General features: G+C 47.1%; 3 protein-coding genes across 5 annotated transcripts in view; 1 reads left to right on the top strand and 2 right to left on the bottom strand.

The window, feature by feature from the left end:
* Positions 1–7774, bottom strand: part of LOC117962591 (leucine-rich repeat and calponin homology domain-containing protein 4-like) — a 38064-nt gene extending 30290 nt beyond the window's left edge. For 2 of the 3 annotated variants that reach the window (XM_059014606.1, XM_059014605.1), the window contains exon 1: positions 7439–7773. In XM_059014606.1, coding sequence (XP_058870589.1) covers positions 7439–7610 — 172 coding nt within the window. In that variant the 5' untranslated portion in view covers positions 7611–7773. Of the gene's footprint in view, positions 1–7438 lie in introns of all 3 variants that reach the window. The other variant, XM_059014607.1, reaches the window with a different exon arrangement.
* Positions 7775–12408: 4634 nt separating this feature from the next.
* On the top strand, positions 12409–19155 carry LOC117971643 (F-box only protein 24-like). Its single transcript, XM_059014485.1, has 10 exons — positions 12409–12480; positions 12962–13066; positions 14061–14250; positions 14641–14879; positions 15487–15730; positions 16060–16218; positions 16818–16939; positions 17279–17410; positions 17585–17755; positions 18776–19155. Exons 1-10 carry the CDS (start codon positions 12409–12411, stop codon positions 19085–19087), a joined length of 1746 nt encoding a protein of 581 aa, XP_058870468.1. The 3' UTR covers positions 19088–19155.
* A 1040-nt stretch (positions 19156–20195) lies between these two features.
* Positions 20196–24461, bottom strand: LOC117404511 (zona pellucida sperm-binding protein 3-like). Its single transcript, XM_034007378.3, has 9 exons — positions 24045–24461; positions 23841–23959; positions 22892–22995; positions 22025–22202; positions 21615–21735; positions 21121–21212; positions 20939–21051; positions 20713–20835; positions 20196–20349 (listed from the first exon to the last, which is right to left on the bottom strand). The coding sequence occupies exons 1-9, from the start codon at positions 24420–24422 to the stop codon at positions 20237–20239; spliced, it is 1341 nt and encodes a 446-aa protein (XP_033863269.3). The 5' UTR covers positions 24423–24461; the 3' UTR covers positions 20196–20236.
* Between the last annotated feature and the right edge of the window lie 951 nt (positions 24462–25412).

The following is a 25412-nucleotide window of genomic DNA, read 5'->3' on the forward strand; positions in this document are numbered from 1 at the left end:
TTTCTCAATTGCAGGGGTCACTTCCCATTGTAAATATAACATTGTTTGTGATTATCATTATTATTAACCCCTTTGCCTTATTTATTTGCACTGTTTTGACAATGGCACTGGTGGGCTGTAGAGAAAGGCATTTTAGAACCGAAGAAAAGTTTGAGAACAAGGAAATGCCATTTGGTCTATCCAGGCTTGTCCCTTGTCCCTTGTCAGCACACCATTCTCCCCTACTGGGGAGGAAACTCATTGAAATTCCTCCCAGACAACCAGCTCTGGGGTCTCGCAGCCTCTGTCCCTCCCTCCCAGTAAGCCAGAGTTAATCCACACTGCCTCCCTGCTTCCCTCCCTCCCAGTCCCTCCTCGGCTCTAACCACTAGAGCCACACTGCCTCCCTCCTTCCCAGTCCCTCCTCAGCTCTAACCACTAGAGCCACACTGCTTCCCTCCCTCCCAGTCCCTCCTCAGCTCTAAGCAGTAGAGCCACACTGCTTCCCTCCCTCCCAGTCCCTCCTCAGCTCTAACCACTAGAGCCACACTGCTTCCCTCCCTCCCAGTCCCTCCTCAGCTCCACTAGAGCCACACTGCCTCCCTCCCTCCCAGTCCCTCCTCAGCTCTAACCACTAGAGCCACACTGCCTCCCTCCCTCCCAGTCCCTCCTCAGCTCCACTAGAGCCACACTGCTTCCCTCCCTCCCAGTCCCTCCTCAGCTCCACTAGAGCCACACTGCTTCCCTCCCTCCCAGTCCCTCCTCAGCTCCACTAGAGCCACACTGCCTCCCTCCCTCCCAGTCCCTCCTCAGCTCCACTAGAGCCACACTGCCTCCCTCCCTCCCAGTCCCTCCTCAGCTCCACTAGAGCCACACTGCCTCCCTCCCTCCCAGTCCCTCCTCAGCTCCACTAGAGCCACACTGCCTCCCTTCCTCCCAGTCCCTCCTCAACTCCACTAGAGCTACACTGCCTCCCAGTCGTTTAGCTATCGCTATCAAGGCCAGACTGACATTTAAACCCTCCTCTCTCACGCAGACTCATTTTTTTTTTCAGATTTACTCAGCTGCTTACTTTCGTTTGCTTTACATAGAGCGCTTTGCATGTTCCCTTTTCTCACTTTACATATTATGTGCGTGCTGTAGAGCCTGTCTCTCAAAATGCAGGGTTTCTGTTGCCAGGAAACGGCAACACAAATGTAAAAACAAAAAAAATTGAAAATGAACGACGGTTGCTTTTTTTTTTTTTTTTAAGGCAGTGAATTTTCTTAGTGTTGTCGGAGTTGGTGCATGAATATTTTCACAGTTGGATTAGCAATAGAAATAAGACTCCCATTGCACAGCAGTTTGATCCATTCCTGGTTTTGCTAGGAGTCTAATAAGACTCACCCGAGCTTGCTACCTCAGCGTGGCTAATCAAGCTGGTAGTAAAAACTGGAACGGGTGAAACTGCTGTGCAGAAGGGGTCTGATTTACAATCTCTGCATTAGTATCTAAAATTAATTGTATGCATAAAAACAAGACTTTAAAAAGAACAAAATCTGTAACAACTCACTAGCTTTGTCCCGACACAATTCGCAAAGCATGATAAAATTAAGGAAAAAAAAAACACCTTCAACGGGAAGGGCAATTCTGAAGCCGTTCAAACACAGAATGCAACAAAATGGGGCGAAAATTACAAACAGCAATGGACGGCACAGGAAGACCCGATTTTAACACAGCTGAGCAGGTTTAAAAGTTACATTAAAAGCAGAAGTGACTTCGATATCTGCAACAAAAAAACCCGCTTCCTTCCAGAGCTGTGCTGCTACGGAAATGCAAGACGGAGGTCTCTACCACTCTGTGCGTGTCTCTCCGTCTCCATGTCTACATCCACAACTTCAAAACGTTCAATCAGAACACTCAATCACACAGCCGTCTCTCTCAGTGCTTCCACTGTAGCCACTAGAGCCACACAGCCTTCCTCCCTCAGCTCTAAGCACTAGAGCCACACTGCTTCCCTCCCTCCCAGTCCCTCCTCAGCTCCACTAGAGCCACACTGCTTCCCTCCCTCCCAGTCCCTCCTCAGCTCTAACCACTACAGCCACACTGCTTCCCTCCCTCCCAGTCCCTCCTCAGCTCTAACCACTAGAGCCACACTGCCTCCCTCCCTCCCAGTCCCTCCTCAGCTCTAACCACTAGAGCCACACTGCTTCCCTCCCTCCCAGTCCCTCCTCAGCTCCACTAGAGCCACACTGCTTCCCTCCCTCCCAGTCCCTCCTCAGCTCTAACCACTAGAGCCACACTGCTTCCCTCCCTCCCAGTCCCTCCTCAGCTCCACTAGAGCCACACTGCTTCCCTCCCTCCCAGTCCCTCCTCAGCTCCATTAGAGCCACACTGCTTCCCTCCCTCCCAGTCCCTCCTCAGCTCCACTAGAGCCACACTGCTTCCCTCCCTCCCAGTCTCTCCTCAGCTCCACTAGAGCCACACTGCTTCCCTCCCAGTCCTTCCTCAGCTCCACTAAAGCCACACTGCCTCCCTCCCAGTCCCTCCTCAGCTCTAACCACCAGGGCCTTCTCATGTCTAAAACACACACAAAAAAATGACTTGCTTGGTGAGTCAGCTATTTAAAAAAACTAAACCAAAAAATTCCCTGTCGAGCGGAGTTAGTCACTGAGCCTGCAACAGCAGAGCAAGCAGGAGCAGGATCAGGGAGGGCTGTAATTTAGCATTAAATAGACGGGTATGAAAGTTAAATGCTGGGCTCAGACACTCTACAGAGTCAGCAGTCCACTGCACCACACCCTGAACTCAGAGCACAGCACAGCTCCAACGAACAGCTATGGGCAAAAGTTTTGCATCACCTAGAATTTTAGGATTGAGACATCATAAAAGAAAATAAAAAAAGACACTTAAATTTAGAGGTTTTATTTAACATTGTGTAATCAAAAGAAACAAAATGATAATAGCAAAACTCTACCGGAAGCCATAATAGTAGTACAGTAGTATTTCATGTTAGAGTTCAAAATGTCACATTTTTCAATTACCATGCTTTCACTATGTGTGATTACACTTGGATATGCTTTCGCTATGGGGAAACTGGAAGAGACTGGATTGTATCTCTCCGATGATTGTATCCCCAGTTCAAAACAGAATGCAAGTCATGTGAAAGCATGACACCAGAGTTGCTCTGTCAATTATTTATCTACAAACTGTGCGGTGCGTTATTGAGCAAGACAGCATTCCTCAGTGTCTGATAACACTGAGCGCTTTTGCTAGCACTCAGTGCTTACACGCAGGCTAACACAAGTGGCTGCTGTATGCTTAAACACACACAGATGTCTGTTTAGTAATTCATCAGGACACAAGAGCTGTACATCTTAGAAGCCTTTCTTGCAATGCTTCTCAAAGATGAATACAGAGTGGACTGGGTCCTCAGCGGTCCAATCCAGGGATGGAAATAAGCCTCCCGTTGCACAGCACTCTGATCCATTCCTGGTTTTCCTATGCGTTTAATAAGACGCACCTGAGCTTGTTGCCTACACACTGTGGTGGGTAATCAAGCTGGTGGTAAAGCCTGGAATGGGTGAAACTGCTGTGCAACAGGAGTCTTATTCCCATCCCTGAGTTCACATACAAAAGGTCAGCACAGGCAGATATATTTTTTGTATTTACTTGTTTTTCTAAGACCATGTCAGTGTCAGAATAGGCATTTGATAACCCTCTACTGCTGCAAGAGTGACGTAGAGGCAAGTTTTCAAGGGGGCGGGGGGGGCCTTGTGTCAGCACTGGAATAAGCCCACTGGGGAATGTAAACAAACTGGACTATCAAACTGCCAAGGTCTGTTTTGTGATAAGGCAGAGCGAGGGCTAAACTGGGGAAGAATGTGGAAACCAGCAGACACCAAACCAAAGGAATTATACCACAGTGTATCAACTCAGTGGTTTTCAACCCCGGACCCCCTGTGTCTGCTGGTTTTCATTCCAACCGAGCTCTTAATTACTGAACCAGACCCTTAATTGAACGGATCATTTGCTTAATTAGACCTTTTTAATCATTCTCAGCTCTTAAAACAGCTGCAGATTTTCGCTGTAACATTTTATAAGTAACTTGAACTATGCAAGTGTTTCAAGATCTGAAAACAATTAGAAAAATGTCTAATTAAGCCAATGATCGGTTCAATTGAGGGTCTAGTTCAGTAATTAAGAGCTCAGTTGGGATGAAACCACGCAGACGCAGCAGGGGGTCCCCAGGACCGGGGGTTGAAAACCACTGTATTAACTGAACAGTGCATTGAACAAGACTGCTGGAGCTGTAAGGTTTTAAGGTTCAAGACCAAACCTACAACTTAAACCTCTGGTTCTCCACACAGCAAGGGGAAGAAGTTTCAATGCAGAAACGCACAGCAAGGAGTGAACCATTCAAAACGCTTCCTGTTGGCTGAACTATTGTTCCCCTCTGATCCTGTTACACAGCTGGGACCCCTGGGTTACAATTTACTAAATCCTTCCACAGTTTAATCTTCCGTACACCCCCACCCCCCGCCCCCGTTTGGAGGCAGTGCGGTCCAGTGGTTAAAGTCCAGGGGCTTGTCACCAGAAGGTCCCCGGTTCAAATCCCACCTCTGCCACTGACGGCCTCACTGCGTGTGACCCTGAGCGAGTCACATCACCTCCTTGTGCTCCGTCCTGCGGATGAGATGTTAAATCAACGTCCTATTGGAAGTGACTCTGCATATAATGCGCAGTTCACAGCCTGCCTCTGTAAAAGCGCTTTGTGACGGTGGTCCACTCTGAAAGGCGCTATATAAAAATAAAGATATTATTATTAGCCGATATCAGATAGCAGGCCTTGTTGGCTTTCCTCCTGGGGTGATTTCTTTAAAGGCTCCCACTCCATAGAGTCCAATGAGACACACCTGAGCTTGTTACCTAATCAAGCTCGTACTAAAACCTGGAATGGGTGAAACCGCTACGCAGCAGGAGTCTTGTTTCCATCCCTGCTGCCTTGAGTTAGCACCACTCTTCACCACACTGTTATGATCACGCACTCCGAGCCTCCTGCACATGTTTGGGATAGCATTTGGCCATAACCCGACGAGCTCTGTACTTCACGTGGACGTTCGGAGGTGCGATTCCTACTCCATTACGGGGGAGCCTCTGTCTGCGCACAGTGTTTTTGTTAAGTTACGATTTGGAAAGTCAGTTTGGAAGAGTGCCAGCCTCCTCCATACTGTTCTCCTCAAAAGCCTCCCGGCAGCTGCTTAGAAATCAGCTCTCACCAGCCAGACAGGCAAACAAAGAGATCACAGGGGTGGGAAACAAAAGCAGGCGAAAACAAGCCTTCGATTATTAGAGCTTCACCTGCTTAGTCACCTTATTGCCTGCCCGGCGCCATGGAAACAGGTTGGGGGGGGGGGTTAGCATTACAGGAACCTGCCTCAGATCAAACGTCATTGGAAATCCTAGGAAGGCTAACACACCCTCCCACCCAAACAACTTTCACTGTTCCTCTGCACCACACTCCCCCAGCCCCTTGTTATCTGGGTCAATCGTGTTTCTTCCGATTATGCAATACATCCTTTACCATAATGGGGGGGGGGCACGTGGGATCAGAGGGATTTATCTACCCCCCCTGCACTTTTCCCTCATGGTTATACTCTGCATTTACCACAGTTTACTATATTCATTAATATGCTTTACCAGAACTCTCGGCAGGTATTAAATGAGGCTGTGAACTATATTTTCATCAGTGTGCACAATTACACTTTGCTGTGCTTTTACTATGAGAAACTTTTATAAGGGTTAGTTTACCCTGTTTTTTTAATATGCTTTACCATACCTCTCTGTGCTTTACAATGCTTCCCTATGCTTTACCACACCTCTCTGTGCTTTACAATGCTTACCAATGCTTTACCACACCTCTGTGCTTTACAATGCTTCCCTATGGTTTACCAGACCTCTCTGTGCTTTACAATGCTTCCCTATGCTTTACCAGACCTCTCTGTGCTTTACAATGCTTCCCTATGCTTTACCACACCTCTCTGTGCTTTACAATGCTTCCTTATGCTTTACCAGACCTCTCTGTGCTTTACAATGCTTCCCTATGCTTTACCAGACCTCTCTGTGCTTTACAATGCTTCCCTATGCTTTACCATACCTCTCTGTGCTTTACAATGCTTCCCTATGCTTTACCACACCTCTCTGTGCTTTACAATGCTTCCTTATGCTTTACCACACCTCTCTGTGCTTTACAATGCTTCCCTATGCTTTACCAGACCTCTCTGTGCTTTACAATGCTTGCCTATGCTTTACCAGACCTCTCTGTGCTTTACAATGCTTCCCTATGCTTTACCACACCTCTCTGTGCTTTACAATGCTTCCCTATGCTTTACCACACCTCTCTGTGCTTTACAATGCTTCCCTATGCTTTACCACACCTCTCTGTGCTTTACAATGCTTCCCTATGCTTTACCAGACCTCTCTGTGCTTTACAATGCTTCCCTATGCTTTACCAGACCTCTCTGTGCTTTACAATGCTTCCCTATGCTTTACCAGACCTCTCTGTGCTTTACAATGCTTCCCTATGCTTTACCACACCTCTCTGTGCTTTACAATGCTTGTATTTTACTAAATAGGGTTCCACTGACTATTCTAATTCGTTCCCATTAATAAGAAGGAAAAAAAAATATCACAATTTTACCTACATAGTCTAAGAGCACAGCTTTCAAAGTTGTGCATGCTGATGCGCCGGGGAGGCCAAATCAAGGCTGATCCTCAGAGCCAGCATTGCATGATAACATAAATATAAGTTTATAAAAAATGATGTTAATTAGAATGAATACAGATTTAAATATATTAGTAAAAATGATGTCACACTATATACATCATGTAAGAATAAATCATGGATTTGAATATAAAACAATAACAAGTAGTTGGCATGCCGTCAAAAAACCGATAAATACCTCCAATGTTTATATATAGTGTGTGTGTATTTAAAAAACATGTTTAACCAACAATAAATGAACCTTATGCCCGAATTTCAAAAATACCAAAAAAATAGATTTATTTTCAGACAATAAAAAAAGGCGTTATCCTTCAATTTATTTACGGTGCGTGCAGAGGAGACCAAATCTAACGATGGTATATATTACGCAGTTTCTTTACTGCACTGTCACAGCAGAAACCAAAAACTTACCTGCGCGATGCAAAACGTCCCCTTATCATGCTGATCACTGTGGACTTCAACACTGCGTGAACCACCACCATTATTACACACAGATTGCATATACGGGACCAATTTCTGCTTTTCTATACATTGCAACACAACAAACCAGGAAGGGAAGTTGCGCGTCAGTCAACTAAAAATGATGTTTCAACGCAATTATACAAAATAAATAATAATAATAATAATAATAATAATAATAATAATAATTGTTATTGTTCGTCAGCTACAACGCGCTGTATGTAATAAAGGACTCACCCGCTTGCGTAATGTCGGATAAATCGCAATTTCTAGCGGCGGAGGGGAACTCTCTAAGTTTTCTGTTGGATAAGTTTAACGCGCCGCTCGCCACGGCTTCTTCCAGCGCCTTTTCCACGCTGCGGCTCCCAGCTATGCCAGCCGGGAGAGCGGACTCCTCGCCCGCTGCCATCGATAATATAATCCGCTTTCGGGACGATGTAAATAATCCACGGCCCCCTTCTCAAGTCTTCGTCGCCAGGCAACTTCAGCAGCACGAGCTCCTACCGCCGTTCTGTTCTAGAACCTCAATTGGAGTGGGCGGGTGAGGGGTTGTGGTTGTCTGAGAATTTTGACAACAGGCTGATTGACAGGAACGCTAGCCAGTTGGGTAAGTGGAAGAGAGAGGGGAGGGCGTGGGGTTTCGTAGGAAGGCGGGTTGAGGGGGGCGTGGATTACAACCGGAGGGCGGGTGACTGATGTGAAGCACAGCCAGTAGAGTAGAGAAGGCGGGCCAAGGATGTCCTTGAGGCGGGCGGGGAGAGGGGGGGCGGGCTGAACTAAGGGAGTGGGCGTGGTCCAGCGCAGATTTCGTCAAAGAAAGTGGGCGTGTCGTTGAAGAAAATAGGCGTGTCGTTGAAAAAAGTTAAGCGTGTCGTTGAATGTGGGCGTGTCATTGAATGAAGTGGGCGTGTCGTTGAAGAAAGTGGTTTGGCAGAAATTAGTTGACAAAAACGAGGTTTCGTTATCGACAGGCGTTTAAACCAATGTAAACTGTTTGGGGTTTTTGTAACTGTTTTTGAAATTAAGCAGTGCTGTTTTTGTGGCGGGCAAGTTCAAGAATAGCACGCCAGAATTCATAAAAATGCACGCGTGGAGTGGTTTAGTATTCAGCCATTCGAAATATCGATCGTAGTGTAATATTATGAAAAAAAAAAAAAAATTACAAAGCAATTTGAACGCTTGAGAAAAAAAACAAAAACGTTATTGGATGGTATCAACAAATATGTTGAATATTATACTGAAAAATAACTGCATTTTACAAATGCAATGTGCATGGTAATTAAATGGTAATTGCGTTTTTACTGTAGGCTATACCGCTATCAGTATATATATATTGTATATATTCTAACGGCGCTATACTTTCTGTCCCTTCATCAATCCTGTTGAACCATTCCCTTGTTCCATAGATTTAGACCACAGACTTATTCAGGCGCATTCTGCTGGCGTTCAGTTTTTTTCTGCTGTCGTTTAATCAAGCCTCTGTTTTCAAAATCTCTGAAACGGGTTTTGAATTTGTCACTGTCACCTCTTTTCCGCGTTGGCATTCACAGGTTTTTATTGTAATCACAATTACTCAACTATTTTTTTTCCCTGTATCGTTTTTTCATACGTTCGTTTTAAACTCGCTTTCTAGACCCGAAGAGCAGCTCCTGAACTCACAGACCAAACACCTTCACACAGACTAACCGAAGCGCAACCTCTGAATAATCGCGATAAGATCATTGCAAACATCCCAAAAACTAACAATAGGGCTATAAATGTTAAATATTCAGAACCCCCCCCCCCCCAGCCGCCTTCTTCTATCTGCTCCACCCCTTCTTCCCAAAAACCTACCCGCTGCTCCACCCCCCCACCTGCCCCATTCTTTCCCTCTCCTAGCAACCACGGAACCAGTGAAGCTCTCCACTTTCATGGAGACTTTCCCAGTTTGACTCCAGTTCTGTTTGCAGTCCAGTGGCATTGTCATTCAGGCAGAACCCCGCTGTCTTTTGTGATTCGTCTCCTAACGTTGCCTTTTGTCTTTCCCAAATGACCCTCCTTCCAGTCACGGTCTAACATCGTTCTGCTTCAACCCTTTCCCTCGTCCATTTAGGGACCTGTAATTCATTCACTAAGAGCACAGATGTCTTATTACATCACACACACACACACACACGCACACTAACACACACACACACACACACTGACATCCTTATACATCGATTCTTATAATACCGGTGAAGGCACTAGAGCCCAAAAGCTGGTCTGCTTGACTCAGTTTAGTTTCAATAACACTGATGAAGGCACTGGAGCCCAAACGCTGGTCTGCTTGACTGAGTCTCTTCTAGTTTCAATAACACTGATGAAGGCACTGGAGCCCAAACGCTGGTCTGCTTGACTCAGTTTAGTTTCAATAACACTGATGAAGGCACTAGAGCCCAAACGCTGGTCTGCTTGACTCAGTTTAGTTTCAATAACACTGATGAAGGCACTGGAGCCCAAACGCTGGTCTGCTTGACTCAGTTTAGTTTCAATAACACTGATGAAGGCACTGGAGCCCAAACGCTGGTCTGCTTGACTCAGTTTAGTTTCAATAACACTGATGAAGGCACTGGAGACCAAACGCTGGTCTGCTTGACTCAGTTTAGTTTCAGTAACACTGATTAAGGCACTGGAGACCAAACGCTGGTCTGCTTGACTCAGTTTAGTTTCAATAACACTGATGAAGGCACTAGAGCCCAAACGCTGGTCTGCTTGACTCAGTTTAGTTTCAGTAACACTGATGAAGGCACTAGAGCCCAAACGCTGGTCTGCTTGACTCAGTTTAGTTTCAATAACACTAATGAAGGCACTAGAGCCCAAACGCTGGTCTCCTTGACTCAGTTTAGTTTCAATAACACTGATGAAGGCACTAGAGCCCAAACGCTGGTCTACTTGACTCAGTTTAGTTTCAGTAACACTGATGAAGGCACTAGATCCCAAACGCTGGTCTGCTTGACTCAGTTTAGTTTCAATAACCCTGATGAAGGCACTAGAGCCCAAACGCTGGTCTGCTGGGGGTCTCTGCTTGATTGTGGACCCTTGTCCTTGCTGGCCGAGCCCCTCAGTGTCTCACAAGCAGCTGCCCCAGAAGTCCAGCCTTGCCAGCCCAGCCACGCAGCACATGCGCCAGACACTGCATGCCTCGGAATACCAGGAATTCCACCGTCTCGGATCAGGAATTCTGACTTCATCCCGACAATTAAGGGTGCTTTTACTATGGGAAACTTTTATAAGGGTTAGTTTGCCCTGGTTTGTTTTTTAATATGCTTCACAGTACCTCTCTGTGCTTTACAATGCTTCCCTATGCTTTACCACACCTCTCTGTGCTTTACAATGCTTCCCTATGCTTTACCATACATCTCTGTGCTTTACAATGCTTCCCTGTGCTTTACCAGACCTCTCTGTGCTTTACAATGCTTCCCTATGCTTTACCGCACCTCTCTGTGCTTTACAATGCTTCCCTATGCTTTACCAGACTTCTCTGTGCTTTACAATGCTTCCCTATGCTTTACCGCACCTCTCTGTGCTTTACAATGCTTCCCTATGCTTTACCAGACCTCTCTGTGCTTTACTATGCTTCCCTATGCTTTACCACACCTCTCTGTGCTTTACAATGCTTCCCTATGCTTTACCAGACCTCTCTGTGCTTTACAATGCTTCCCTATGCTTTACCAGACCTCTCTGTGCTTTACAATGCTTCCCTATGCTTTACCACACCTCTCTGTGCTTTACAATACTTCCCTATGCTTTACCATACCTCTCTGTGCTTTACAATGCTTCCCTATGCTTTACCATACCTCTCTGTGCTTTACAATGCTTCCCTATGCTTTACCACACCTCTCTGTGCTTTACAATGCTTCCCTATGCTTTACCAGACCTCTCTGTGCTTTACAATGCTTCCCTATGCTTTACCCTGCTTTCACTGTGCAGTATTACACTTTGCTGGGCTTTTACTATGGGAGACTTTTATTTGGTGAAATCATTGAGAATGGGGGCGTTCGTAGTTCATTGTGTTTTATTACACCATGCTCTGCTGTTCCTGTGCACCAAGAATGAGTGAGAGCGTGTTGTGAAATCACTGCGATCCTGCAGACTCCCAGGGAATGACTGGAATGGCTTGGATTCGATCCAGCATTAGCGCTCTGGGATTGGGGAACGGGATGAAATCCCAGCAGCTGGTCAGACTCAAACAAAGCTGAGATCACATCCAAAAGACTTCCCTTCATTCAGTCAGCCGTCCTACCCACAGTACCTCCAGTGCTTACAGTACTTCCCATATAACACATCAGAACACGTCAGTGCTCGTCCGGTTCCTAGTAGCTGGTTGATCATCTAAAGATGAGGGAACACTAAGCCACTTTTCCAGGAGCAGCGGCTTGAAAGCTGGTTCCAGAAGTCCTAGTTTGAGGTTTGCTGTGTCAAACCCCCCCCCAAGTCTCCCCTGGTGTGCCGCGCAGGGGCCTGAAACCTCGTCTCCTGAAACCAAGTTCCAAGCCGCACAGGGGCTCCGTGATCCCTTCAGCTAATCAATCCATAAATGACGGCCAAAATGCATACATTCTGCCGTGCAATAGAGTTTCTCTCCTTTCTTTAGCGGGTCATTTCTGATTTGCTTTCTTTTTCCGTTTTTGTGTTTGTTTATTTAATTTCTTGCTTTCTCTACAGCTGCTCAGGGACTGCCCATGAAAACGAGCTCATAGCTAAATCTGGGTGCAACACATATGATGACGTGTCAGAAATTGTACGCTGTCCCAGATAAATACATAAATAAATAAATCAGATAAGGAATTCTACTTTTGATTCACAGCTAAATCAATATTCAAAGATATTCAAATTTGCATAACAAATGTCCACTGCAGATTGCTACCAAATCGGACTCCAGCTATGCACAGAAGGATTTTAACATCGTTTTAAAAAAAACTTCCATCAGTTGTATGCTTCAGACCGACTTTTTACATCGTCAAGTTATTTTGATGTCACAGTCCACCTGTGAGACGCCCGATGACATCACAAAGGGGCCGGTGACATCACAGTGGCCCGGTTGCCGTGGTGACTAGCCATGCCCTGTTCAGTCTAGTGGCATTCAGGGCTCCAGTCTAGATTAAGGGGAGATAGATACAGTAGCTGGGCGGTCTCAACTGCCTGTCCCCATGACTTAAACTAGGAGAAGCTTTTAGGGATATCTTATGGCCAACAGGACAGGGGAAGGAAAATGTCCGGGGTTCCCCAGATACTGCAAGGGGGAGGAACCCCCAAAGGTGAGTACGGGGTCCCACAACCAACTTGGGGACAGCTGGGATGAGGTCCATTCTCTGCCGCAGGGAGCCCAACAAGCTGCCTTCAAAGTTCAAAAGCAATCTAATAAAGAGATACTGGTTGCTAATGACTCTATTGCCTTGGACCCGTGTGCTTTGTAGGTTTCTGGTTTCACTCTGTGGCAATAAACTATAGGCTATTTATTAGCTGTCTTACAGTGAGTGTGTTAAGTGAGCGAGCAGCTCAGTGAAAGAGCCCGCTTAATGAGTTATGCTCCCTCTGAGCAGAGATTTCATCTGTGATCAGAGTGAGCAGAAAAATCCTCGCTCTGAGCCGCTCGTTAACTTAACACACCCACAGCTTTAATAGGGACCCTGTTTTAGAAATGATTTGCATATACAGCATTTAATAATAGACTCATTTGTAGTTAAAAAAAGGGTCTGAGGGCGGCTGTCACTCAGCGTTCTGATATTTCTTCAACAGTTAAAGAGAAAAAGGGAGCAATCAGAACCCGCGCTTGAATCCACTGGGAAGAAATGGGATGGAAAGAAGGAGCCTGTGTCGATCCAATCCCTGCCTCCAGAACTTGTGAGTGTGAGCTCCTAAACATGACAATATATATATATATATATACAGTATATATATATGTGTGTATATATATATATATATATGTATAAATACATACATATCCATTCTAATATAGATAGATAGATAGATAGATATTATAGTTACATATACATATTCACACATCAATCACCTATTTCTACAAACCACTTTTTTTTAAATCTGTTTTATCAAATTCTATATTAAACTGTTTTTAATTGAATGGTTTGTTCTTTTTTATGTGTGTGTCTGTGTGTGTGTGTGTGTGTGTGTGTCTGTGTGTCTGTGTGCGTGCGTGCGTGTCTGTGTGTCTGTGTGTCTGTGTGCGTGTGTGTGTGTGTGCGTGCGTGCGTGCGTGTCTGTGTGTCTGTGTGTCTGTGTGCGTGTGTGTGTGCGTGCGTGCGTGTCTGTGTGTCTGTGTGCGTGTGTGCGTGCGTGCGTGCGTGTGTGTGTGTGTCCGTGTGTGTGTGTGTGTGTGTGTGTGTGTGTGTGTGTGTGTGTGGAGCGCTATGTGATGCTTGTGATGAAAGTCGCTGTAAATTGTGAATTGTGCTGCTGTTGTAAGAATCCTCATGAACAGTCACTGTAAACGTTGGTTCAGACATCAGACTTTGACCCTGTGGAAAATGTCAACATTTGCTGTATGGTCAGAGTGAAGCTGTGCAGCTTTTACAGCTGCCTGCACCTGACGTATGACATTCACCTGCGACAGGAGCATGAACCAGACCAGCCTATCAGCAGCAGGGGTGTAATGATACACCAATCTCACACTGCGATACGTGACATGCAGGTACCATACAAATCATCCACGTGAGGCTCCAGGTGAGCTTCTTGCACGATGCACAACAAGATCAGATGGTTAACGATGGGTTAAAAGACGCTCATTAAATGGGATAGGGAGAATATGCATTCGGTGTTGTACCCGTCACAGCCAACGTCTTTGAAACTTGACCAGCTTGTTTGACTCTGCTGCCCCCAGCTGGACGGGATCATCGCTTTCCTGGGTCTGGATGATGTGGTGTCCCTGGGGCAGACCAGCCGCTGCTTCCGGGAGCTGTGCCACAGCGAGGGGGTGTGGAGGAGGCTGTGCAGCACGGTGGCGCCGAGATATAGCCCCGACCCTCACAGCCCTGAGGAAGCGCACTGGAGACGAGAGGCCCTCCTGAACTGTGAGTGAGGGGCGGGGCGAGGGAGGGGGGCCGTGTGTGTGTGTGTGTGTGTGCGTTTATGATTCTGTCAGCGACTGTGTGCTCTAGTTATCACAGGAGGCAGTGCGGTCCAGTGGTTAAAGTCCAGGGGCTTGTCACCAGATGGTCACCGGTTCAAATCCCACCTCTGCCACTGACTGCCTCGCTGTGTGTGACCCTGAGCAAGTCACTTCACCTCCTTGTGCTCCGTCCTGCGGATGAGATGTTAAATCAACGTCCTATTGGAAGTGACTCTGCATATAATGCACAGTTCACAGCCTGCCTCTGTAAAGCGCTTTGCGATGGTGGTCCACTATGAAAGGCGCTATATATAAAAAAAATAAAGATATTATTATCGTCTGTCTCTCTCAGATACCAAGGGCCTCTTCTTCCAGACTTTCGGAGGACGGAAGCGTCTGCTCAGCCGCGCCGTGGCTCCGCACCTCTCCCACGGATACAGGAAGTTCCTGCCCACGAAGGACCACGTTTTCATCCTGGACCACAACGGCACGCTGTTCTTCCTGAAGAACGCCCTCGTGTCCTCTCCGCTCGGGCAGATCCAGTGGAAGCGAGCCTGCCGCTACGTGGTGCTGTGCCGCCACGCCAAGGACGTGAGCGCAGAGAGCCTTCATACATCCTGGCAACGCATGCTTCTATTCCTTATACACATCTATACACAGCCCTGACCAAACGTGACGCAGCCCCCTGCAGAATGAACTCACTGAGCTTCATGAAGTTGAATGAAACCTGCTGAATAATTGTTAAACATATTATTATTTATTTCTTAGCAGACGCCCTTATCCAGGGCGACTTACAATTGTTACAAGATATCACATTATTTTTACATACAATTACCCATTTATACAGTTGGGTTTTTACTGGAGCAATCTAGGTAAAGTACCTTGCTCAAGGGTACAGCAGCAGTGTCCCCCCCACCTGGGATTGAACCCACGACCCTCCGGTCAAGAGTCCAGAGCCCTAACCACTACTCCACACTGCTGCCCATATTGCATTACACCCCGCTTCCCCCCCCCCCATATACTTAATAAAAAACCGACAAATGTGACATTTACAAATCTAACATGAACTGTACTACGATTATGGCTTCCGGTAGACTTTTTTTTTTATAGTTTCTTTGATTTACATGAAGTTAAATAAAAGATCTCAATTATGTTCATATAGTTTTTTTTAATGCTATGTCTCCCCCCCGCCCCTCAGTTTGCGACGGACCCGCGCAGCGACACGGCGTACAGGAAGTACCTCTACGTGCTGGCGCGGCGGGAGCTGGCGGGCGCGTCCGCGAGGGGGCCGGACGGCGCGGCCCTGCGCTGTGACTGCGTCGAGGTTTACCTGCAGTCCAGCGGCCAGCGAGTCTTCAAGATGACCTTCCACTCCTCCATGAGGTTCAGGGACATCCGGCTGGTGGGCCATGAGAGCGAGAGAGCCCTGTTGCTGCTCACGGGTAACAGCTGGACCAGACACACCTCCCCTGTGCTGTACCCTGCTCCCCTGCACTGTACCCTGCTCCCCTGCGCTGTTCCCTGCTCCCCTGCGCTGTACCCTGCTCCCCTGCATTGTACCCTGCTCCCCTGCGCTGTTCCCTGCTCCCCTGCGCTGTACCCTGCTCCCCTGCGCTGTACCCTGCTCCCCTGCGCTGTACCCTGCACCCCTGTGCTGTACCCTGCACCCCTGTGCTGTACCCTGCTCCCCAGTGATGTACCCTGCTCCCCTGTACTGTACCCTGCACCCCTGTGCTGTACCGGTCACTGTGCCTCTGTGTTCTCCTGGCAGATGAAGGGAAGGTGTACAGTCTGACGGTGAACGAGACCCAGCTTGACCAGCCCCGCTCGTACACCGTCCAGCTGTCCATGCGCAAGATCACCAAGTGCCTGCCCCACCTGTGCATCAAACAGGTCCACTCCAACCAGAGCAGCGTGCTCTATGTCACAGGTGAGTGAGTGGACAGTGCGGCCAGAACATCATCATAGGTCAGTGCGGTCAGAATAGTGTGCTTTACATCATCACAGGTCAGTGCGGTCAGAATAGTGTGCTCTACATCATCACAGGTCAGTGCGGTCAGAATAGTGTGCTCTACATCATCACACATCACAGGTCAGAATAGTGTGCTCTACATCATCACAGGTCAGTGCAGTCAGAATAGTGTGCTCTACATCATCACAGATCAGAATAGTGTGCTCTACATCATCACAGATCAGAATAGTGTGCTCTACATCATCACAGGTCAGTGCAGTTAGAATAGTGTGCTCTACATCATCACAGGTCAGAATAGTGTGCTCTCCATCATCACAGATCAGAATAGTGTGCTCTACATCATCACAGACCAGAATAGTGTGCTCTACATCATCACAGGTCAGTGCAGTCAGAATAGTGTGCTCTACATCATCACAGATCAGAATAGTGTGCTCTACATCATCACAGGTCAGTGCAGGTTGAGTACTGGTTGATCAAACCAGCTCTTAGTTTCTTGTAAGTTTGTGTACCCATTCAGCAGAAGGAACTATTCTGTAAGGGCTTGCTCGTGGTTTCAGATGCCGGGGGAGTGTATTTTGAGGTGCACACGGCCGGGGTGTATCGAGATCTCTTCGGCACTCTGCACGCCTTCGACCCCATCGACCTTCAAATGCCCCTCGCTCTCCCCCTCCCATCAAAGGTAAGCTGACCTGGGGGGGGCAAGAATAATTACAATTATTACAACGATGCTGGAGCAATTACTGTACAATTGTCATTACAATGATACTGAAAAAGGTGGAACTGACGTTTGAGAGACATGAACGATTTTTCAGTGGCTAGCAAACAGCGTATTCACTTTAAGTTGTTGCCACGGTGAGAAGCTCATTGTCAACAGAATGCTGCCAATTTCCGTTTTCATCAGTGAATGAAAGTGATTAAAAGAGAATGGGGCATTGTGGGAATTGGAACTGGAACTGGAATTGGAATGGAATTACTAGGAACCCCCAAGCCTGGTGACTGCACCCTGTCCCTCTCACAGGTGGTGAGCTGCTCTCTGGGGTTCAACCACTTGGGACTGGTGGATGAATTTGGGAGAATCTTCATGCAGGGGAACAACCGCTATGGACAGCTAGGCACCGGGGACAAGATAGACCGGGGCGAGCCCACACAGGTAAGCCAGGGCAGTCAAGTGTACCCTGCAGGTATTAGGACCCCCCACATCCTGACACACCCTAATAGGGATATGACATCACATCCTCCCCAGAGCCTGACAGCTCTAAAGAGTTGAGAGGCTGCGTTTCGAAACCTGCTCTGAGTTTGCTGAAGCTTGCTGTGTTTGTTGCAGGTGCCGTACCTGCGCCAGCCCGTGTCAGTGTGGTGCGGGCTCAACCACTCCCTGGTGCTGCTGGAGACCCTCAACTCAAGCAGGGAGGTGCAGGGCTGCGGGTGCGGGGCGGGGGGCAGGCTGCCAGGCTGGCCTAAGGGCAGCGCCACCTTCGTCAGGCTACAGATTCAGGTGAGAGCTTCAATATGAATCTTGCATTGTAACCCTGTACTGCCCTGTAACGCCTGCAAGTCGCTTTGGATAAAGGCGTCTGCCAAATACATAATTTAAGGATTAAGAGCCAGAGGAAACTAGATGAGGGCACAGGTCCAAACGCTGGTCTGCCTGACTTAGTTTCAAGAACGCTGATGAAGGCACTGGAGCCCAAACGCTGGTCTGCTTGACACAGTTTAGTTTCAAGAACGCTGATGAAGGCACTGGAGCCCAAACGCTGGTCTGCTTGACACAGTTTAGTTTCAATAACACTGATGAAGGCACTAGAGCCCAAACGCTGGTCTGCTTGACTCAGTTTAGTTTCATGAACACTGATGAAGGCACTAGAGCCCAAACGCTGGTCTGCTTGACACAGTTTAGTTTCAATAACACTGATGAAGGCACTGGAGCCCAAACGCTGGTCTGCTTGACTCAGTTTAGTTTCAGTAACACTGATGAAGGCACTAGAGCCCAAACGCTGGTCTGCTTGACTCAGTTTAGTTTCATGAACACTGATGAAGGCACTAGAGCCCAAACGCTGGTCTGCTTGACACAGTTTAGTTTCAATAACACTGATGAAGGCACTGGAGCCCAAACGCTGGTCTGCTTGACTCAGTTTAGTTTCAATAACACTGATGAAGGCACTGGAGCCCAAACGCTGGTCTGCTTGACTCAGTTTAGTTTCAGTAACACTGATGAAGGCACTAGAGCCCAAACGCTGGTCTGCTTGACTCAGTTTAGTTTCATGAACACTGATGAAGGCACTAGAGCCCAAACGCTGGTCTGCTTGACACAGTTTAGTTTCAATAACACTGATGAAGGCACTGGAGCCCAAACGCTGGTCTGCTTGACTCAGTTTAGTTTCAATAACACTGATGAAGGCACTAGAGCCCATACGCTGGTCTGCTTGACTCAGTTTAGTTTCAATAACACTGATGAAGGCACTAGAGCCCAAACGCTGGTCTGCTTGCCTCAGTCTCTTCTCCCCTCGCTCTCCAGGCCCCTCGTTGTGTGTGCTCCCTCTGTTCGACCCGGGACTGTCTCTACATGATGTCCTGCCACGACATCGACCTGCCGCCCGCTTTCCGGACCCCGCCCCTGCAGAGGTCGCGGGGGGGTCAGGCAGAGGGCGAGGAGGCGGGGCTCTGCCGCTCGTTCCTGATGGAACTGCGGAGCTGCACCACCGTCCCCCAGCAGCTGGACAGGCTCAAGGACATCGTGAATCACATGACCCTGCCCACCTTCCAGAGAGACTTCCTGTGTGAAGCGCTGAACACCATACAGAGCACCGGGGAGGGGCCGCCGGTCTAACCAGCCCAGCCACAAACTCTGTGGTGGAAATGAAAAAGATTTGTCTTGATTTATTACTTGAAAGCAATTATGAGGACAAAATAAAGTACTTTAGCAATGCATAGAGTTTCTTTTTTTTTCTATTCATCTATACACTGCTGTGCAAAAGTCTGAGACAGGTTGCATTTTTATACTCCTTATGATGCATTGAGAATTTATTTACTCAAAGCCTCCACTAGTATTTTCTACTATTATAACAACCTTGACTCGCATAAAGAAGGAAAAACATTGAGTGAAATATCTCCCATCACTCGATTTTCAAGGTGTGGTATCCGAAGCATAATCCACAAGCACAGAGAAACATCATCTGTAATTGACAAACCCAGGACTGCAAGACCCCAAAAAGCTGTCTAACAAGGATGAGCAATACTTGAAGATAAAATCCTTCAGGAATATAAAGACAAGCATTGAATTGACAACAGAGCTAGCAGAAGGCACAGCTGTCATCTATCCATTAGATCTTGAAATCAGGACTTAAAGGATGTGTTGCAGTAAGAATTCCCTCTGTTAAGAAAGGGGAACAAGACTAAAATTGGGGCAGCAGTGTGGAGTACTGGTTAGGGTTCTGGACCTGAGGGTCGTGGGTTCAATCCCAGGTGGGAGACACTGCTGCTGTACCCTTGAGCAAGGTACATTACCTAGATTGCTCCAGTAAAAACCCCACTGTATAAATGGGTAATTGTATGTAAATAATGCAATATCTTGTAACAATTGTAAGTCACCCTGGATAAGGGTGCCTGCCAAGAAACTATAAAATAGGCACAAGAACAGACCCAAATCAGTTTCCTTCTTGTGATGCTGTAGTCACTCTCAAATGTATTAATACTATGAGCCAAAGCTACTCCTTGCATAGCTTAAGACATTGAAATACAAATGCATTACAGCCCAGCTTGGCACGCCATTGCAATAATGACTCCTTCACTGAACCAAGCAAGTGTTGATAAGCCATTACATGGTACAGAAGTGAATCGCTCTCAAACCCCCTTATCTATGCCAGTAGGAATCCAGAGCAACATTCCTGTGCAGTGTTTCAGCCCCACCAGTCTATTAAATGACAGACCACAGTGCGTTTCAGTGACAGGTTTATTGTTCTCATTGACAAGTACAAAATCAAACAGTGGGTTTGCCAGATCTCCTGTAGAGCACAACAGCCAGCGCAGCGATGCAGCCCAGAGCCACAGCAGCAACCACACCAGCCAGGACCAGAACCTCAACAGGGAAGCCTGGGGAGAGAGGGGCACAGAGTCACAGGACAGAAATCAAGCACATTCGATCCCAGCCTACACAAGTCAGTTACAGGGCGCTACCACTGGGACTGTAGGTGCAAGCCTGCACAACTGGTTACCAGTAAAGCAGTCTTGCCCCTCAAATCAGGTGGAGTTTTACACCCATAAAAACGCGACATTTGCGCTTCATCCTTCCATAAACCAACATTCCTGTAGGTCAGCTTTGTTGGCTTACCAGTTTGTTTACATTAGCCAATGCTACTTGCAGGCACACAAGTTAAGGGGGCATGAGTTCCAGGACAGTGGAACATTTAAAATAGAAGGCTCTGCTCGTTCAATCTTGCGGCACAGAACGGTTACCTTGCGATTTACTGTCCTCCGTTTTCAGATGGAGACTCTGGGCATCAAGGTCATACAGAGTTTCCAGAACAATCAGGGGTCCGACACGAGCATCGCCTTCCCATTCTAGTGCTAGCTTCTCAACTGGAAGGAAAGAGGCAAACATTGAACTAGTTCACAAAACAAATTATCCTTTCCCCACCTCCCCCCCCCCCAAAAAACACAGACCAAGCCGTCGATCCCTCACCCATGCTGCCAGCCGCTCCTCTCCCTCGTCTCTTTCTGGAAGGGCTTCCCGCAGCACAGCTCCCAGTATTGCAGCAGCTGCATACCTGATCACTCCCGTCCACAGAGCTCCACCTAGGGGAGAGCCCAGGGGTTAGCTTACCCAGGGGACAGGGAGACAGGACGCCCCTCTCAGACACTTACCTGCTGGAGCCGGTAGCGAAAGAGCAGGCCTTGTTCACGGAGTCCATGTTCTGGGAAGCAGACGCAACTTTCAGGTGGCAGGTGATGTAGATCTGGTTACAAACACAAAAAAATTCTTAGCAGACGTACCAATCCAGGGCGATTTACAATTGACAAGCTATCACTTTTATACATACAATTCCCACATTTATACAGTTGGGTTTTTACTGGAGCAATCTAGGTACAGTACCTTGCTCAAGGGTACAGCAGCAGTGTCCCCCACCTGGGATTGAACCCACAACCCTCCGGTCAAGAGTCCAGAGCCCTAACCACTACTCCACACTGCTGACCTTATCTGTAAAGGGATTTGTTAATTCCAGCAAGTCTTATTGTGCAGAAGCTATCCAGTCTATTAGAGCTACCAGTAGAAAAAGTTTGCATTGTGATGTCACCAGTGTGCACGTCTCCATACTGCACTGCATTGTGATGTCACCCGTGTGCATCTTCATACTCACGGAGCTCCGGGCATCAGAGTAGAACCTGAAGGCATCAAGCTTCATCTGCAGCTTGGTGTTCTGCACTCTGGGAGACATGAAGCGGGACCCGGAGCCAGACACCTTCGCATCAACCAGGCAGCTACAGAGACACACAGGGTTTAAAATACATCAATACAAGAAACCAGAAAGCTTAAGCACCACCTTACTGGATACTGAGCTGATGCACCATCACATCAATGTGGATAGTCTTAACCACAAGTTCTTGGCTTACTATTCTAGTAGTTACACTTGCTGTAAAACTACAGCAAATATTTTGCACTGTAACCTTGTTTTGCACTGGGACACCTGGGAAAAGTCATCTTGGATAAAAGGAGTCTGCCAAATAAGATTTCTGGATTTCAAAAGGGAAAGAAATGCCAGCCACTCACCCGCTGTTGTCAATGAAGACGTATCGGGGGCTGGCGTTCTTATCAGGGACCATGGTGGCCACACAGTTGTCCACAAAGAGCCGGAGGGACATGTGGTTGGTCCCGTCGACCGAGGCTTCGATGTTCATGACGTCCCCCAGGGAGTAGATGTTGGAGGTCCTCTGGGTGAGCCAGTCATCTAGTAAAGAAAGGAGGATTCTGTTAGATAACTAGGCCTAGAGCCACAGCCAGAAGCTTGGCATCCCTCTATAGAATTAAACGTTGCTTCATAATTGAATGAAACCTGCGTTAACATATTGGATTGCATGCCACTTTAATTTCATGTATTTAATAAAAAGAACAAAAATTGACACTTCAAAATCCAACATGAAATGCTACTAATTATGCTTCCAATAGTTCTGCAATTTAGTTCTTAGACGCCCTTATCCAGGGTGACTTACAGTTATTACAAGATTTCACATTATACAGAACACTTCCAACATACAATTCCCCATTTATACAGTTGGGTTTTTACTGGAGCAGTCTAGGTAGAGTACCTTGCTCAAGGGTACAGCAGCAGTGTCCCCCACCTGGGATTGAACCCTCCGGTCAAGAGTCCAGAGCCCTAACCACTACTCCACACTGCTGCCCCAATATTTTGTAGTTTGATTACATGTTAACACTATTTTGTATTACATATAATAACACATCTTAAATCTCAATCCTAATTTCTAGGCAATACAAAACTTGACTATAGTCATGCACGGCCGGGAGCTGCAGTCTGGTCCCCAGAATGTAATTGTTCAATGCCAGCTGGTTGCAATATTGGAGTCTGAAGCCGTCTTCCCTGGACAGGGCACTCTCGGGATGAGAGGGGAAGCGGCTTACCGGTCATCAGTCTCAGGGAGAAGTCCAGGGCGGCCTCTGCAAGCTTGGTGGAGGTGAAGGGGACCCACGTGGGTTTCAGCGCATTGCTGCTCACATTGTGCAACCTGGGTCAGAAACAAGGAAGCCAGCCATCACCATTAAACTCTCCATAGGACTAAATACTGTTTTTTTTTTGTTTAAAATCTATTTCCAGTTGCTTTTCATTTTCGGAATTTAAGACTAAATGCTGGTCCATTCTCAACAGGAATGATGGCGTTTGTCTTATTTAGTGTCAAAGGTGTTTGCTGGGTCCTGAATTACTCTGAAACTGGGGTCTCCAAACCTGGTCCTGGAGAGCCCCTCTCCAGCAGGCTTATCCTCACAGTGGCTAAAGATCTGGCACACCTGTTAATCTTGATTAAGCCCAGTTAACAGATTGGTTGAAAAACAGCCACAGCAACTCCATGACCAGGGCTGGAGACCGCTGCTCTAATGTATGGAGAAACACGATCATGCGCAGTAGCTAGAAAACCAGAGACAGTGCGCTTTACGAGACGCAGCACAAGTGTAATTTGGGTATAAATATTTACACATGATATTCCCCCCACCCCCCAACAAATAAGACATTGAAAGTACAAATATTTTCCCTGCCAACAATAAACTGAGAAGGCAGAAAAAAAAAGAACGGGACAGTTACCAAACCCACGACTTCACACGCGTGGAGTGACGCGCGCACTGACTCGTCCGAAAATCTACACTATGTATTCAGTGCGTTGCAGGGGACCGGAACAACTTATAAAACGCATCAAACTCAATCAAATAGCTTGTAACTAAAGTGTTACAAGACGGTCTCACGTGGATATCAAAGTTTAAAATTATACCCTGTATATTTGCTATCTTAAGATGTATTGGAACTGTAGGTAGTTTGACGGTCGAAACTATTCCTATAAGGACAGTCAGCTGCGCTCACCTCAAATAGCGGCACTCGATGCCAACTTGAGCGGCGTTGGTTCTCACTATAGGCAGGTTAGAATTGGGGGTCGGGCTGTAGCTGAGGGTGAAACTGTAAACCAGCGTGTCCTGGACCATCTAGATAGGAAAAAAAGTGCATTATTAAATTCACCCTGCATACCGAGCTAAATACATTCCTTTGTGACTGTGCAACCGCTTTTACCATCAGAGTACTGCCGCACTCCTGCAACTGCGCATCAAAAACCACGCTCTGCGTCGCATCATCCAGCCGCGTAACCCCGCAGCTTCCCAGGCGGACATCAGAAGCCTTGATGAGCTGACCGATACCGAACAGATCCCGCTTTACCGTCACCACGACCCTAGACTCCCCGCACTGCGCCGCGACAGTCTGCGGGAGCAGCGCTCGGAATCCGGGTTGCTGTAGTTCTGAAGACGGGGTCGGGTAATTCACAACGGCACTACCGGAGTTAGCTTTGCTAAGTGGTTGAGAACCGAGCCAGGGTGAGCTGGCTCCGCCGCGGAGCGAGCCAAGCACGGCCAGCGTGAAAAGCAAATACTTGGCACTTGCTGTATGACCCATCGTTACCGAATAAAGAACCAAATCCACGTATCTTCCCAGCGCACAGCCGGCTTGTTTTATACTAGCGAGGTTAGGCGGGCTGCACGTGGAACCTAATTGATTTGCACGTGGGATTTTAATTTCCAATTAACCCTTTCATGCATGGGGACGGATTTAATAAATATATATTTAGACTTTATATTATAGCAGGGGTGCACAATTCCGGTCCTGGAGGGCCGGATCCCTCCTGGCTTTTGTTCCAACTGTGCTCTAAATTACTTAATTAGACCAATAATTGGTAATAATTGGTCCAATTAAGTAATTTAGGGCAAGGTTGGCACAAAAGCCAGGAGGGACATCGGCCCTCCAGGACCGGAATTGTGCACCCCTGTATTATAGGGACATGTGGATGACGCAAATGCAGGGGTGGCCCACGGTGGATCATTGTTCAAACCTTGCTCTAAATTGTTTAATTAAAGCAATTAAAACGCCAGCCAGACCCTGAAGTAGGTTAATTTTCTCATTTTGTGTGGACTAGCCCCCGTAGGACCATGGTTGGACAGCCGTGAAAGAGTTAAAGGCGGTTATTTGAATGGTTTTCACAGCGTTGTGTTGCCTCTGCTTGAAGTTCTATATGTACGCACGTGAAAACGTGCGCAATGACGCAGTTCTTCACTTCAACGCACAGCCGGCAGTATACATTTTGTATACAGACGTCACAGATATTAGAAAAATAATATTTTCCTTCGAATCCTTTTAGTAAAGTTTCAGAACATTGTCCGAGAGAGAGAGAGAGAGAGAGAGAGAGAGAGAGAGAGAGAGAGAGACCGACCTGTCTGAAGTCTTTTCTAAATTGTTTTCCTAAAGTTTCAGCCGTAACGGTAACGTGGAATTAACAAAAAAAACTGTTGAATTTTGTTGAATTTTTTTTTTTAGATTTAAATATCTATATCGTATCTATATATCTATCGTATCTATATATCGTTATTTACTAAAAGGTGCAATGTTATA

The sequence above is a fragment of the Acipenser ruthenus genome, chromosome 48, assembly GCF_902713425.1.
Source record: "Acipenser ruthenus chromosome 48, fAciRut3.2 maternal haplotype, whole genome shotgun sequence".
Taxonomy (NCBI): Eukaryota; Metazoa; Chordata; class Actinopteri; order Acipenseriformes; family Acipenseridae; genus Acipenser; species Acipenser ruthenus.